Genomic DNA, 16,653 nt, shown 5'->3' on the forward strand with positions numbered 1-16,653 from the left:
AGCAGACTCCCCACTGAGCAGGGAGCCTGATGCAGGACTTGATCCCAGGACCATGACCTGACCGAAGGCAGACACTTAACCGACTGAGCCACCCAGGCAGGCACCCCTAGTTCTCTGCATTTTATGTGTATTACAATATCATACTGAGACAGAATTCATTAGCTTCAACAGACCAGAAAGAATCCATAGCATAAACAAGGCTAAGAATTTGCTTTAATATAATCCAAAAATCAGTGCAATTATAATACGAAAATCACTCTGAAGCAAATTCTGTGACAGACTTCTAAATTAAGAGTATATTTTTAGTTCTGTATATAATGCCAAGAATGATTTTATATTATTCCCTTACATCCATTTTATAAGCAACTGCTTTATAAACCCTGTTAATCGTCGTAGTTTTCATATAGAATTATTTTTCTCACTCTATTTGCTATATTATTCTAACAGCAGTAAGTTTTCTCATTTGGAAAAAAAAATCATCCAAAGATCTGGAAAGAAACTCACTCTCCAATAAAAAGCCAAAAAAAACCCTTTTAAATGTCCACGTAAAATATGTATCCTACACTACATATTTACATTCTTATGATTTTTGCTCAACAAAGATACTAATTAACTCAACTTTGATATGTTGGACATGCCTAAGTAGACCATTACAATGGAGAACAACATTTTTAATGGCAAGAAAACATCAAATTTCATCAAGTTCTGCAGTTTTCAGTTCTTACCCTGAAATGCTAATACACAATTAACTGTTGATCCTTCTATGTAATGTTCAGGCATAGGAGACCATAAAAATGTGTAATAATCACGAGCAGTACTCCATCCAACCTAAAGGGAAACAAAAACACAGGCATTTTAAGTATTTTAATATTAAGAGTGATATCTTACAGCACATTGTTTTTTACTGCATCCTAAAGTTAAACCATGTGTTACTATGTTTACAAATCACTGAGTATTTTAACAAGTATGTCAAATTTTTATGATTTTTATTAAGCTATAACCTAATGTTATAAAAACCTATATAAATTGAACAGTAGAGTTTCTTTTATGTATTAAAAATGCAATCTGATACCCAATTTCTCAAGCAAAATCTTAGCATACACGTGATCAAATATAACAACTTATGTTTCCTTTAAAATTTGACTTCACTAAATATAAGGGTTTTCCTTTTTTTTTTAAGCAGGGCTCGAACTCATGACCCAGACCTAAGCTGAGATCAAGAGGAGGACACTTAACCGACTGAGCCACCCAGACGCCCCCTCACTAAACATAAGTTTTAGAACTTACTTTATGTCTCAAATTTCAGTGTGATTAGATTTTCCTACCTTAAACGTGGTAAACTATAGTAATCTCTCATACCAAGTCTTACCTGCAGCCAATTGGTAAATTTTGTAAAAAGTCCTTTATTACCAAGATCTTCATATACACAAATAGAAAACTTATGTCCCACATGTATCTAAAACATTTTCAACTTATAAAATGTATATATTACAGATGTCAGTCTGTATTTTCTAGATGGACTGTACTGTGTTAAATACTGAATATTAGAGATGTTTAAAACAGGTACACATAAAACTCATCTTATTGTGCTTCACAGATACTGTGTTTTGTTTTGTTTTTACAAAGTGAAGAACTGGGATAACCCTGAATCAAACAAGTCTCTTAGCACGATTTTCCCACCTCGTGGCTCTGTATCACATTTGGTAACTCTGAATATTTCAAACTTTTTCATTCTTACTGCATTTGTTACAGTGATCTACAACTAGTGATCTCCGGTGTTACTGTCACAATTGTTCGGAGTGTCACGGACCACGTCCATGTAAGATGATGAATTTCATATACACGTTCTGACTGCTCCACTAACTGGCTACTACCCCATCTTTCTCCCTCTTCTCAGGCCTCCCTATTCCCTGAGACCCAATAATATTGAAATTAGCCTATTTATTAAACCTACAGTGGCCTCAAAGTCTTGCCAAAGGAAAAGACAGATCTCACTCTTAAAATCAAAGCTAGAAACGATTAACCTTAGTGAGGACAGCATGTCAAAAGCCAAGACAGGCTGAAAGCTAGGTCTCCTGTACCAAACAGCCAAATTAAGAATGCAAAGGAAAGATTCTTGAAGAAAATAAAAGTGCTACTCCAGTGAACACATAAATGATAAGAAGCAAAACAGCCTTATTGCTGACATGGAAAAAGTGGTCTGGACTGAAGATCAAACCAGCCACAACACTCTCCAAGCCAAAGCCTAATCCAGGGCAAGGCCCTAGCCTATCTTAAATTCTATTAAGACTGAGAGAAGTGAGGAAGTTACAGAAAAGTTTGAAGCTAGCAAAGGTTGGTTCACGAGATCTATATAAAGCATCTCCATAACACAGAAGTGTAAGGCGAAGCCGCAAATATTAACGTACAAGCTGCTGCGTCAAGTTACCCAGAATACCTAGCTAAGATAATTAACGAAGGTGGCTACACTAACTCACAGATTCTCAATGTAGATGAGACAGTCTTATGTTGGAAGAAGCCACCTAGGACTTCTGGAGGGAAAAGTCACATGCCTGGATTCAAAGGACAAGCTGACTCTCTTGCTAAGGGCCAATGCGGCTGGTAATCTTAAGTTGAAACCAATACTCGTTTACCCCCTCAAAAATCCAAGGCCCCCTAAGAATTAGGCTAAATCTACCCTGCCTGTGCTCTCTAAAGGGAACAAAGCCTGTATGACGGCACATCTGTCTACAACATGGTTTACTAAGTATTTTAAGCCCACTGTTGAGACCTACCGCTCAGAAATGAAACATTCCTTTCCAAATCCTACTGCTCATTCACAAAGCAGCTATTTACTCAAGAGCTCTGGTGGAGATATACAACAAGGTTAATGTTGTTTTCATGCCTGCTAATACAATATCCATCCTGCAGCCCATAGATCAACAGTAATTTGGACTTGCAAGTCTCATCATTTAAGAAATACATTTTGGGTGCCTGGGCGGCTCAGTCAGTTAAGTATCTGCCTTCAACTCAGGTCATGATCCCAGGGTCCTAGGATCGAGTCCCACATAGGGCTTCCTGCTCAGTGGGGAGTCTGCTTCTCTCTCTACCCCTCCACGTGCTCATGATATCTCTCTCAAATAAATCTTTTTTAAAAAATACATTTTGTGGGGCGCCTGGGTGGCTCAGCCGTTAAGCGTCTACCTTTGGCTCAGGTCATGATCCCAGCGCCCTGGGATCGAGCCCCGCACCAGGCTCCCTGCTTGGCAGGAAGCCTGCTTCTCCTTCTCCCACTCCCCTTGCTTGTGTTCCCTCTCTCACTGTCTCTGTCAAATAAATAAAATCTTAAAAAAAAATACATTTTGTAAGGCTATAGCTGCCATAGGTAGTGATTCCTCCAATGGATCTGGACAAAGTAAGCTGAAAACCATCTAGAAAGAATTCACCACTCTAGATGCCATTAAGAACATTCACAATTCATGGGAATAGGTCAAAACATCATCAGCAATAGAGTTGATGTCAACCCTCATGGATGACTTGCAAGCGCTCAAGACTTCAGTGGAGGAAGTAACTGCAGATGTGGTAGAAACAGCAAGAGAACTAAAATTAGAAGTGGAGCCTGAAGATGTGACTGAATCGTTGCAATCTCATGATAAAACTTAAACAGATGACAAGTTGCTTAAGGATGAGCAAAGAAAGATTCAAGATGGAATCTACACCTGGTGAAGATTGTTGAAATGACACCAAAAGACTTAGAATATTACAGAAATTTAGTTTATAAAGCAGCAGCAGGGTTTGAGAGGACTCCAATTTTGTAAAAAGTTCTACTGTGAGTAAAATGCTATAGAAAAATCATTCATGAAAGGAAGGGTCAATGGATATGACAAACTTCACTGTTGTCTTTTTTTTTTTTTTTTTTTAAGTAAATTCAACCCCTATGTGAGGCTTGAACTCACAACCCCGAGACCAGGAGTTGCACGCTCCACCGACTGAGCCAGCCAGACACCCCTTTTGTTATAAAGAAATTGCCGCAGCCACCCCAACCTGCAGCAACCACCACCCTGACCAGTCAGCAGCTATCAACCATCAAGGCATGACCAGCAAAAAGATAAATTGCTGAAAGATCAGATGATTGTTAGTTTTTAGCAACAAAGTATTTTTTAATTAAGGTATATACATTGGGTTTTTTAGGCATAACGCTACTGCATGTTTAACCAACTATAATACAGTGTAAACAACTTTATATGCACTGGGAAACCAAAAAAATCTTGACTCACTTCACTGTGGTGGTCTGGAACCCAACCCGTATCTCCAAGGTATGCCTGTACTATATATCCATTTGCAGATAATATAAGAAATTATGCACCACCCACAGATTTAGATTATACATACATTCTACAATTCTGATAGACCTAGGGTTAGATTACAGAACACTGAAACTAAAATATTAGCAATGGTCTCTAAAGGAGTGCTTTCAAACTGTAGGTCACAACCCAGTAGAAAGGGATAATATCAATTCGACAGTTCACAGCCTCACTTATTTTTTAATTACATGGAATTAGAAAATATCAATGCATGAAGGCTAAATAATGCTTCTTGAAAATCTGCTTCATGAGTTACTTGCATACAACTTCTTGCTAAGCCAAATCCCAGAATTTCTTTCTTTCTGTCAGTTAAAAACATCTGAAAACATTTGAAAGACACTACTCATCTCTTTACACTGACGAACCCATGATGTGATCTACCTCACTTAAGGCTCAGTTATTTTCTCTCTCAGGATTGTTAAAAGAATTAAATTAAATGATGATCTTTTTAAAAGCAACACCCAGCAGAGTGTCTCACCCATAGTAAGCACTCCAAAAATGGTAGTTATTGCAAGCACAGTATATTACAGTGATCAAGAGCATAGGAAGGTCAGACTGCCAGAAAAGATCACTTACTAGCTATATGACTTCAGACAAGCTATTTCTGTTCCTTCCTCTTTAAAATGAAGATGACAATCTCAAAGGGCTGTGTAATAAATAAAATAATCCCTATAAAAAAATCAGCAGAGTACTGAGCACATTAGTATTCGTTAAATGTTACCATTCATTAATACCCAAGGACATACAGCCTACTAGGGACAGTGATCTTGATTCTATGATGTTCTCTCCCTCACTTCAGATCCCCCAATGCTTCACCATCTCCTAAGGAAAAAAAAAGCCCATCTGAAGATTTCCCCCCAACATATATGCCTGGTACAAAAACTGTAGCTTGTGTTTTGTCCCTGACCATACACCGATACTGAAAGGCGTACTATCTAGGGGCGCCAGGGTGGTTCAGTCAGTTAAGCATCTGCCTTCAGCTCAGGTCAGGATCCCAGGGTCCTGGGAAGGCACCACGCATTAGGTTCCCTGCTCAGCGGGAAGTCTGCCTCTCCCTCTCCCTCCGCCCCTCCTCCTGCCTGGGAGACGCACACTTGCGCTCTCTCAAAATCTTTAAAAAAAAAAAAAAAAAAAAAAAGTTAAATGGTTTGGTCCTTGCTGTGTTTTCTCTAAATGAATCACAATAGCTCAAGACTATCCCTTATCAGTTGCCCTCAATGGCAACCTACAAAGTATGCCTAACATACTTTGCTTTCCTTTATTGCCTAAGTCTGAACAAGGCTTCTCAAGAAAGTGGTTGTTGGTGCTAGAAGATGTCACAGGTATCCCACACTGAGCCCACTGAGGGAGAAGATGAATGAAACCCAATCTGAGTATAAACTATAAAACTATGCTTTAAATTCCTTGAGGAAAAAAAGAACAACTGATCTTAGGTCATTCTGGAAGGGACATGTCAAGCATACATAAAAAAAATGTAGGGGTACCTGGGTGGCTCATTCGGTTGGGTGTCCAACTCCTGATTTCAGCTCAGGTCATGATCTCACAGGTTGTGGGACCGAGCTCTGCATCGGACTCCGCACTCAGCTGGGAGTCTGCTTGAGATTCTCTCCCTCTGCCCCCCGCCTTCCCCTTCAAATAAATACATCAAAATCTTTAAAAATAAATAAATGTAAAAGTCTCTCAATCTGGAAAGATACAAAGTACTGGCTCCTTTGGGATAGGCATGGCTAACCCCCCACGTGAAAATAGAGTAGAGCAGGTCATAATGGAAGAAACAGTAGACATCTGGAAATTATGTAGGACCATATGATAGGAATAATAAACATCTAATTAAACGAGCCAATAAACAACAAAGGGTCCAAGTCACAGCTTGTTTCTCTTTATTTTCCTGGTCACCTGGTTAGAACCTGATTGGCATTCAGGTTTCAGAATTCAGACAGATTTACTTCCCTTAACATGCAAGGGAATTTGCCTTTTAGTCTACAAGTAGCAAATGGAAAGAAAATTACTACATTTAGAATAACAGAATTTTAGAACAATGACAAATGGCAGGGAGAATGACAACACTTAGAACAATGGAACAGTCAAAATTACTTATGACTGTCAAAACACACTGCTTCTAGAAGCTACATTTTAATCCAGTTAAGAGGGTTTATCTATATTAAGGAGGAAACCAAAGCAACCATTAACAGTTTAGTTTGGGAAATTACAATAGTACTGGGCATCATTCTTCCGTTACTAATGCAATAGTAAAACAAGAACATTTAAAAAGGAAATGAAACAAGGATAACATGGAGGGGGGAAAAAAAACCACAAACGTGTCCCCCCAACCTTTTCTTTTAGAGAGGCAGAAGGGGTGGGGGCAGGGTAAATGGGAGAGGGAGAGAAAATCTCAAGCAGGCTCCACGCCCAGTGTGGAGACCAACATGGGGGCTCCACCTCACAACCCTGAGATCATGACCTGAGCTGAAATCAAGAGTTGGACGCTTAGACTGAACCACCCAGGCACCCCAATGTTCCCTTTAAATAGGATTAACATTTTAGAAAAACATGCTGGATGAGAAGCACTGATCGTAAATTCTGAGGGAATGTAAAGAACAGAAGGACATCAAGATTACCTAGTAAAACTAGGTAAACCTTGACAGAAAGAAAAACATTAGGGAGAGCACACAAAGAGCACTTGTAAAGAGAGGAAAGAGTTCCAGGGGGACTGATTTGGGGGGAGGGGTGAAAGGAGACAGACCTAAGACTAGAGAGGAGGAAAAGGCACTGAAAGTGAATTTGCTAGTTATATACAGAGAAATACAAAACCTACACAATAGTATAAGTCTATGGATTTTTAAAATCTAGAAAAATATACACCAAACTTCTTCACTCAAAATTCTAGGTGCTGAACCTTTCTGGGAAAAGTGCTAAAACCAATGCTCAGCAATCTCTAATTCCCTATGACATTCTTCCATAGTAGCAAGACCAAAGCATCTGCATACTCAAGCCCTCCCCCACTCTTAACACATGACCTTATTAGTCCTTACTGAATATCCTGACGCCACCAATGAGCTCCAGCCCAAATTCATTCAACTAATTGCTGACAAACCCCCACTGATTCTACTTATGGATTATTACCCACAACTGACTCCCTTTTCCACTTTAAGCCTTATCTCACCTAGAAAATTAGGATAGTCTAAACATTTTCTTGGTCTCCATTCTCTTCTAATTTCAATTTATCTTACTCAACCCTCCAAGATAAAAACTCATCTCTAAACTTTATTACTCTCTGCTTTACTTCATTCCTCAGCCAAATATTAAAACAATCCATAACATGATCCAAACCAACCTTTCCCATTAATCTTCTAAAACGGATTATCTGTCCCGGGCAAGTCAAATTCCCTAACACTTTCACAAACATACCACACACACCTTCCCCTTCACTCCTTCCCACTTATGGCCACTATCCGGGCACTTGCTCCCTGCTTGCCTTTCAATACTTTATCTATCAAAGTCATCCTAGGGGACAATTTGCAGTACACCTAAGTGTTTTAAAACATGCAGTGCAATAAGCGAGGCAATCCCACTGTATTATAAACATGATTTTTGGGATGCCTGGGTGGCTAAGTCAGTTAAGTGTCTGCCTTTGGCTCAGGTCATGATCCCACGGTCCTGGAATCGAGTCCTGCTTTGGGCTCCCTGCTCAGTGGAGAGCCTGCTTCTCCCTCTGCCTGCCACTCCCCCTGCCTGTGCTCTTTCGCTGACAAATAAATAAAATCTTTTAAATAAATAAACAAACATGATTTTCTTCCTTGAGTCTTCCCGTGTATTCTCCAATTTTTACCACATGCCTGAAATGCCTATTGAGTTTTAAAGTATTATCCAGGCAATTCTACAATCCAAGGGCATTCTACACCATTGTATTTATTTACGTATTCATTTCTTAGAGAAAAGTTACAGTACTTGGAGTGCACAAGAGATTAAGAGTTCAGCACTACCAAAGCAAAAAATAAGCAGGCAATGACCAAAAAATGAAATTACAGATCAAGTCATAGAAAGAAGCCTTATATGGGGCACCTGGGTGGCTCAGTCGTTGAAGCATCTGCCTTCAGGTCATGATCCTAGGGTCCTGGGATCAAGCCCTGCCTCCGGCTCCCTGCTCCACAGGGCATCTGCTTCTCCCTTTCCCTCTGCCCCTCCCCCAACTCAGGCTCACAGGCGCTCTCCAATAAACACTCTTAAAAAAAAAAAAAAAAAGGAAGCCTTATATGGGACTCTGGTGAAGTTATTTGGTCTTGGCATTATTGCACAGATGATGAAGAACCACTGAAAAGTTTGAAACAGGGGCGCCTGGGTGGCTCAGTCGTTAAGCATCTGCCTTTGGTTCAGGTCATGATCCCAGGGTCCTGGGATAGAGTCTTGCATTGGTCTCCCTGCTCAGTGGGAAGCCTGCTTCTCCCTCTCCCACTCCCCCTGCTTGTGTTCCCTCTCTCGCTGGGTCTGTCAAATAAATTAAAAATCTTAAAAAAAAAAAAAAACAACAACAAAAAAAAAACGAGTTTGAAACAGAAGGAAGATCTGTTCGGATTTTCATTTTATATTATAGTTTATATAGAGTAATTTCAAGAACAGATAAGGTGGGGGAGGCAAGACTGAAAACAGGAAAAACAAGTGACCTATTGCAATAGTCTGGGAAAGAGATTAAGGCAGGCATAAGATTAGGGCACTGGTATTACAGATACAAAAGTAAGCGGGCAAGAAAGTGGACAGAATTGGTGTTTGACTAGATTTGGTGGGAAAGTCATTAGTTTTGGGATTAGGCAATAGGCTATTAACTGAAAATAAAAATATTATACATAGTAGTTTGAAGGAAAAATGTAAACATTCATCTTCCTGAAATACAATTCATCAGCCTACATACCTACATATGCAAAGACATCCCAGTGCCCAAAATAAAAAACCTACAAACATTTTAGCCTACAACTGAAGGTCTCCATGGACAGCCTAAAGTTTAATTCCAACATTATCTCCCTCCACTTCCCTAAATGAAGCTTATGTTCTACTCAAAGTAACTTGTATCCATTAACATTCTCACCTCTGTGCCTTTGCTTATACCAGTTTCCTGCCAGAAATGCACCTTCCTTCCCTCAATCTCATTTCCCTGCTCTGCTCTACTCTTCTTATACAAAACACCAATTCTCACTAAGTCTAATACCCATATCTCACATAAAATCAAAACCGGTACTGATTTCATAAAAATGCTTACAATGACTGTATCTCCATTTTAGAATGCGACTTAAACAAGAAGGAAATAAACAGTAAGCGACTCCTCTAACAGGCAAAATCAAGAAAGAAGGGACTCAGAAAGGAAATGTCATTAGATGCCAAAACTTTATTTGTCCCATAGTTTTTCGGCCCTCCTCCCTCTAAAAGGCTTCCACTTCTAGATACCTTCAATGTGCCTAATTCTAGCAGCTATTCTTATTTCTACTCTGTTGTTTAACTTACACACACCAGACAAAATCGTACCTAAAACTTATTCTGAAGGAGAACACAGAGGAACCTAGGAGAAAAGTTCCATTACTTGGACATTTATGACATTTTGGCTATTCAAAGGACACTTTTTAAGTACACCCATGTGGGACTCAAACTCATGAACCCGAGATCAAGAGTTGCATGTTCTTCCAGCTGAGCCAGCCAGGCACCCCAAGGACTCTCTTATGTTTTAGTTTTCCAATACATTCTGAAGGGTTGAAATTGCCAGAAAATCTCCAGCACAGTGAGGCACCACCATAACGATCACCTCAATGTAATTCTCAGGCCAATATTATAAAAAATGACTAACAAAATGTAAGAACTGGGAATCCTCCCATTAGAGAGCTTACCATTCAGTCATGTAAAACAGAATACTCTTATAAAAGCATAAGACAATATGAGCAATATTTAAGCAATGTAGGACAACAATAAATAACGCAGCTGTAGAGTTGTATAAAATTAAAATGACTGAAGAGACAATAAACGATATAGCAACTCAAAGGAAAAGATCTTTTTTCAAGTAAGGAATGGAGAAAATGGAAGGGGAAAAAAGGTTCCAAAAAAGGTTTCACAGACCTTGAGTGACACAGAAACTTTTGATCAGAGAGAGGCAAGTCTGGTGAAGTTCTTGTATACTACACTGCACTGCTAAATATTTCATGTTTACAAAATGTTTAAGTTTACAAACATAAAAACAAGACCCTTAATGCAGAGTAAAGACAAGAGTAATACAAGCTACTTATCAACTTGCTTAAAAAGAAAATAGAAGGTACCTACGTAGAAGAAATACGCACAAATAAAAAGTTCTTACCTTGAATATACCAACCCAATCTTTTGGATGTGGATGGATATATTGAGTTAAGGTGTAATGACATTCCAGGTGTGCATTAGGAAGATAACTCTTGGCCACATTTTGAAAGATGACATGGGCAAAGTTGGAAGTCTGCAAGGGGACTTCTTGAAAGGATGTCATTGTGAATCTGAAACAAGCAGATCATACAAGCTGAATGATACCAACTAACAAACTTATACCTTCAGAAAATACATAACACTGAATGCAAATTACATGAGCATTTGTATGCCGTAATTATTGAGAAGATACATACTTGGAACTCCTCCTTAAAAATGTGGTTAAATATAAAAATACAAACTGGGAAATAATTTCCAAAAAGGTTCAGAAAGTCACATGGGGATTAAAAAATTTAAAAACCAAGATTCTCCCTCCCCTCTGCCCCTCCCCCACCACGCTCACACCTGCACACTCTAATTAAATCTTTTTTTAAAAAATCTGCAAGACACAAATATTTTCCATATTTTGTGCTCTACTTTTGAGAAAAAGGATATGACTGAGGATTTACTCAAAAAAGCTATCTATACAATATCGCAGACTCAGTACAATTACTGATTACTGATTCTACGCTACACATAAAAAACGATGCCAATGTCCCCATGGTTCTTCCTTCTAAGTCACCACGAAAATCTGTGATGGGAAAATCGGGGCAAGATCTTTGCTAAACAAATTAATTTACTTCACAAATCAATAAAGTCTCTACAGGGCAAGCACAGCAGTTAGTCTCTGCTCATATTTTAACTATTAAGAAAGTCTTCATTGCTAAGAAGATCTAAGACAATGTGCTTTCACAATGTTTCTTTTACTGACCCGTTTGAAATACCAAGGCAAATTTTTAAAGTTTGAAAATAATAAGCATTTCAGAAAATATCCACTTTTCTTCTTGTATCTTCTCTGCTTCGTTGAAGTAACGCTTTACCGAAACAATATACTGGACATCTTATAACGAGACTATCAATGGTGAACCTGGAAGCCACTGTGGTAGAATACCAATCTGGTTGTCTGTTAACCTCTCCCCAACCTGAGCTTCGCCAGGATTCCAAGGAAAGGATAGCGCATTCAGTAGCAATCCTCTTGCATCTCTGCACTAACAAAATGGCTTAATTACCAGCAGCCCTATTTCACAGACGGATTTAACTATCACTACTATGCCAAAGCCTTCAATAAAATGAAAAGGTGGCACTTACTTAGAAACATTGAGAACTCTGCCTAAAATAAAGAGTTTTATTACTTTCTTTGAATTGTGTGACCTCATTTGCGCTCAGGGGGATGTCATGAGCTAATAAAGTCACTAATGATAATCTCTTTTCAAGTCAATGGCTTCATAAAGAAGGAAAAATAACCAATTGATTCCAGTTTTGAAAAACTGTTCACTAATGGTTATACCAGTTAAGAGAAACAATAGCTAACCACCTCTAGCAGATACAACTACCAAAACTGAGGCAAGTGAATCAGTAATATTTTTCTACGAAGAAAATGATTTAGGCTTCTCTGAGGAAAACATTTAGTAAGGAGAAAATAAGGCTAGCTTAGAATGAGTTGCCAATGTTTTTAATTACAAGTAATTTAAGAATGAAACTTTTTCTTAAAACTTAACATGTTTCCTAAAGTAAACTAAATCAACAAAGCTGCAATTATGTTTTAAGTCAGTGAAGTTTAAACTTTTGTTTAACCTCAACTACACAGTGTTTTAAAAATCCATAATCCAACCTTACACTTTTACTTCACTGAAAAGTTAAAGTAGAAAAATAGCAGGAAGGTATACGTGTATGTATTTATGTATGTATGTGTGTATATATGCTTACAAATGCATCAGAAAGGACTAAAAAATACAGTTAATAGTCTTTACTCATGAGGGATATGTGAAGACTAACTTTTAACCTGTTTACAAGTACATATAAATGCATTTTCATTTTTAATAAATATATTAATATGAAATTTCATTTTTAAACCTTCCCCCCAAAATTCAGGTGTTTAATAGAACACCCTAACACCAGACTTTAAATATATTTAAGATTATAAATCTTAAGCATAATGTGATCATCCTAACCTTTATTAATCTCTCTCCAACACTCCAACCTTCTTAAAAATTTCAGTGCAATTATGACCACCGAAATATTTTACAAGTCATTCCACTCTCATTAGTTCTTAAATTTTAAAAATTAAATTCCAATCTATCTTCTAGTCATAAAAAGTTAACAAGGGTAAATAATCTCAATGTAATTACCACATGATCAACGCATTTTAAATAGTAAAAATTTCCCATATAATTCCTGTTTCACTACTGACACAGATAAAGAAATGAAATGAAAAGATGGGCAAACATAAAAATGCTGAAATGCACTGAGAATGTCAATTTATCAAGATGATTCAGATAGATTTATACACTACCCGTGCGCGCGCGCACACACACACACACACACACACACACACACCACCCAGTGGGAAAGTAATGTGCAAAGTCATTGCATCACCTTGTGGTAATGCTTGGGAAGTGTAGCTTCACATCGTAAGAACAAACTGCACCTCAGCTGGAGAGGAAATACAGCCCCCCTACACACAAAGGGAAGTGGAAGCAGCTGTACTATACCAAATTTTGCTTCCCATTCTCTAAAGTACATCTCCAGAAACTTGGGTACATTAAGATGCAAGCAAGCCAAGGCGAAGCAAACATTTTCCACTCAAGAATTAAAGAACCAAACGCATTCAGCTGGGAAACAAAGTCTGAAATGCATATGCATGATGCCTACAGTGCCTTCTTCCATGTTTCCTACTGTATTTCCCCAAAGGTCCAACAATATCTAGAGTTCCTTTGCATGAGCTATGCTGTAAACTTTATATTATAAAATCTTTGGTCTAAAATCCACATTTTGTTATTTGGGGGATTCATCACTATCTAAGGAAAAGATAAATAATGTGCAGTAGGCACTTGGTGAAGTAGCTAAAAAAAAAAAGGGGGGGCGCAGGTGGAAGCACTTTAATGTTCTCTTTATTTCTTCCTCCTGGAACTTTTTCAAGACCAAAACAAATGGCTTTTGTGGTAGTATTTTTCCAGTGGCTTCTGATACTTATTTTACTGGACTAGCCCAAAAATGTAAGCCTTAGTCTACAGAACTAGAAAATACACATACTAATTTTGTTCTGTGTGATGTGACTGTGGTGACTGTTATTTTTTTCTCTAATCGTAAATGAAATATCCTGATGTCCCGGATTGGCTTTAAAAACTCCTGGGGAAAAAATGTACCGGGGAGGAAATAAAACAAGATTAGTAAAATGGTAGTTCCTTTTACTATTTGTTCTCCTTTTGTGTATGTTTTTGAGATTAATAATAAAAACTCCATGTATGACCTACCGCAATAGGAACACATTACATGTGGTGGATGGCAAACTTAGCAAAAAGTTTTTAAAATCTTCAGTTAAAAATACATGAACTTTTAAAATTATCTCTGAACTTCAGTCCCATAGGGCACACGAACATCTGAAGGAAAAACAGTTTGACATTCTAATAGTTTTCAATTACTGATATTTAGAAAAACTATCAGCTGGTTTATAAAGCAGAAAAATGTTATCTGCAATCTTTCTGGGAGGCAGAAGCTAAGCCAACAATCCGTTAATTTGCACTCTTAAAAACATCCCTATCTCTACGATTCTTCACAAGCGCCACTATACTCCACCCAGGTGTTACTAATACTTTTATTTACTCTGTAGATTGTTTTTAAAAGATGGTTTCTAAAGCTTTAACTTAGCCCATATAAAGATGGAATTTTTATCTTTTTGTAAGGGTTTAGTCGGGCCAAAATACACTTTAAAAAGCCAGAAGAACATACAGCCAAAATTTTACTTACGGTAGTATCAAAATTCCAAAAGAATAAAATCCAATAAACCTCGCATATGTATTCCCCAAAATATTCCCCCAAAGAAGTACACCAGCATCGTTAGGACGTTTCATAGTTAACATTAAATGGCTGCAGCCATGACCGTAAACAGAGGTATGCGACTTAAGAATGTGATGACGAGAACAAAAACTACAATAGGATGTCCTTTGAAGCTACAAAAAAAAAAAAAAAAAGAAATAAAAAAAGACCTAATAAGTCATTTCTAGCGTAATCACGTAATTCTTCAAGACATCGAGTCTAGTCTAGATAAGAACAAAACAAAGGCTTGGCCTCAGCCCCTTCTCTATACCCGATTGTACTTTGAGGGGCAATCAGCCCACTTTTACATTAACATGTTATCCAAAAATCTCTTTAAATGCTTTGGAACCGAGCAGCAAAATTATAATTAGTGCTGAGTCTGCAGAAATTTTACAATAAGCATAAAGCAGAGCTGAAAAATTAAACTTTCCCATCTAAATCCTTGTCATAACAGCAACGTAACTAAACTCTGATGCCTAAAACGTAATATATGTATAAAGTCAAATGCCAGTTTTCAAACAAAACTATTATAGAAAGGTAATATAGATGTAACAACAGTCACACACAACCCCACCCCCATCCACCGCAAACAAAGATTGCCCGAGGCGATGCGCGCTGGTCGGGACTAGCCCACAACTTGCGGACCCGCCGGGTGCTGGGAGGGTGGAAGGGAGAGTTGTGAAATCAAGAAAAGTTGCCCAAGCAAAGGAAGCCGTGACTCTCCTCAGAAGACTTTTTTAAGATCCCCCCGAACTCACTAAGCGTAGGAGCCATCTACAAACAGACCAAGAAAAGCGTTTGCTAGACCTGTAGCCCAGGTGAAGTACGCGATCCGGCCCCAACAGCTAACTCCGCCCCCCCAGCAACCAAACGTAGGCGGCGCAGTGAGTCTCCGCCTCTTTCTCCAGAGGCGACACAAACCAAAACACCTGGGTTTCACCCCACCCGGACAAATCCGAGCCTCAACTCGACCTGTTTTCCCAAGCTAGCCCACGCTGGTAGCAAACACACTGCCCTCAAAACACACCCTAGAATTAGGCCTCGGGCAAGACAGGTTCTTCTTCAGGGGTCCCCCGCGTCACTCGCCCCCCCCCGCAGAAGTGCCCACGTCCCACACGGCTCTCCCAAACAGCGAAGGCCTATCCCGGGGCCTCCCCGCCGTCTGGGGTGGGCACCCGTCGTTTCTCCCAGCCCTACTGCTAACCGAAGTTGCCCACACCCCCGTCACAATCGTAGTCCAGGAGGAAAAGTTTGTCCTCGGGAAGGAAAGCATCGTCATTTGGCTGCATCGTCACCAGATCATTCCCGAGACTGGCCAGGCCCCTAGACTCTAAGAGCTGAGAAGCGTATCACGAGCCCCCAGAGAGCTCCAGCTAGGGACCGTCCCGCAAAAGGTGCTGGGGCCGGCCGGGGAAGACGCTTACCATGCGAGGGGCTCCGGGACAGAGAGAACGTTAGAGAGGCTTCCGAGCTTGTGCCGCCATCAGCCGCCGAGCCTCTTCCGCCACCACAACCTCCCTCCACCGACCAGCTCCACCTCCCCTCAGGGCCAAAAAGCCGGCGTTGCGTCACTTCCGGCTGTGGGGCCGCCCCTTCCGCCGCCGCTGCCGCAGCCATCGCGCGGGGTGGGCCGTGCGCATCAGCTGAAACACAGCCTCCGCCCTTGCGGCCTTTCACCTGCCCCGCCCTCGGAGCCAAACAAGTCCGGGCCAGCCTTTTACCTCGTCTTTGGCCCGGTGGTGATTAGTCACAGACCTAGTCAAGCCGGGTTCCTTTGGAGTTGCATTTTTCATTTTTTAATTTTTACTTTAACCGGAAAGTTAGGTAACTAAAGTTAGGTTGAAAGGGTAGTCCAACGCTATATGGACTATTACCATGTCATTGCCTGGATCTTAAAAATCTGTCTAAATGAATCCCATTTATTTTATAGATCAGAAAGTAGGGAAAAGATAGAAGTAAACGACCGACCACATGTTTAGGGCTGCAACCCCTAACTCCAAGGTTCTTTCCCAACTCCTGGTCCAGT

General features: G+C 39.6%; 1 protein-coding gene across 2 annotated transcripts in view; it reads right to left on the reverse strand.

Moving 5' to 3' along the window:
• Positions 1-16,188, reverse strand: part of TAX1BP1 (Tax1 binding protein 1) — a 77,854-nt gene extending 61,666 nt beyond the window's left edge. For both annotated transcript variants that reach the window (XM_045792963.1, XM_045792962.1), the window contains exons 1-3: positions 16,052-16,188; positions 10,675-10,843; positions 726-828 (exon numbers count right to left, since the gene is read on the reverse strand). In XM_045792963.1, coding sequence (XP_045648919.1) covers positions 726-828; positions 10,675-10,836 — 265 coding nt within the window. In that variant the 5' untranslated portion in view covers positions 10,837-10,843; positions 16,052-16,188. The remainder of the gene's footprint in view (positions 1-725; positions 829-10,674; positions 10,844-16,051) is intronic.
• Between the last annotated feature and the right edge of the window lie 465 nt (positions 16,189-16,653).

This window comes from Ursus americanus, chromosome 3 (genome assembly GCF_024610735.1).
Source record: "Ursus americanus isolate L20-20 chromosome 3, mUrsAme1.1.p, whole genome shotgun sequence".
NCBI lineage: Eukaryota > Metazoa > Chordata > Mammalia > Carnivora > Ursidae > Ursus > Ursus americanus.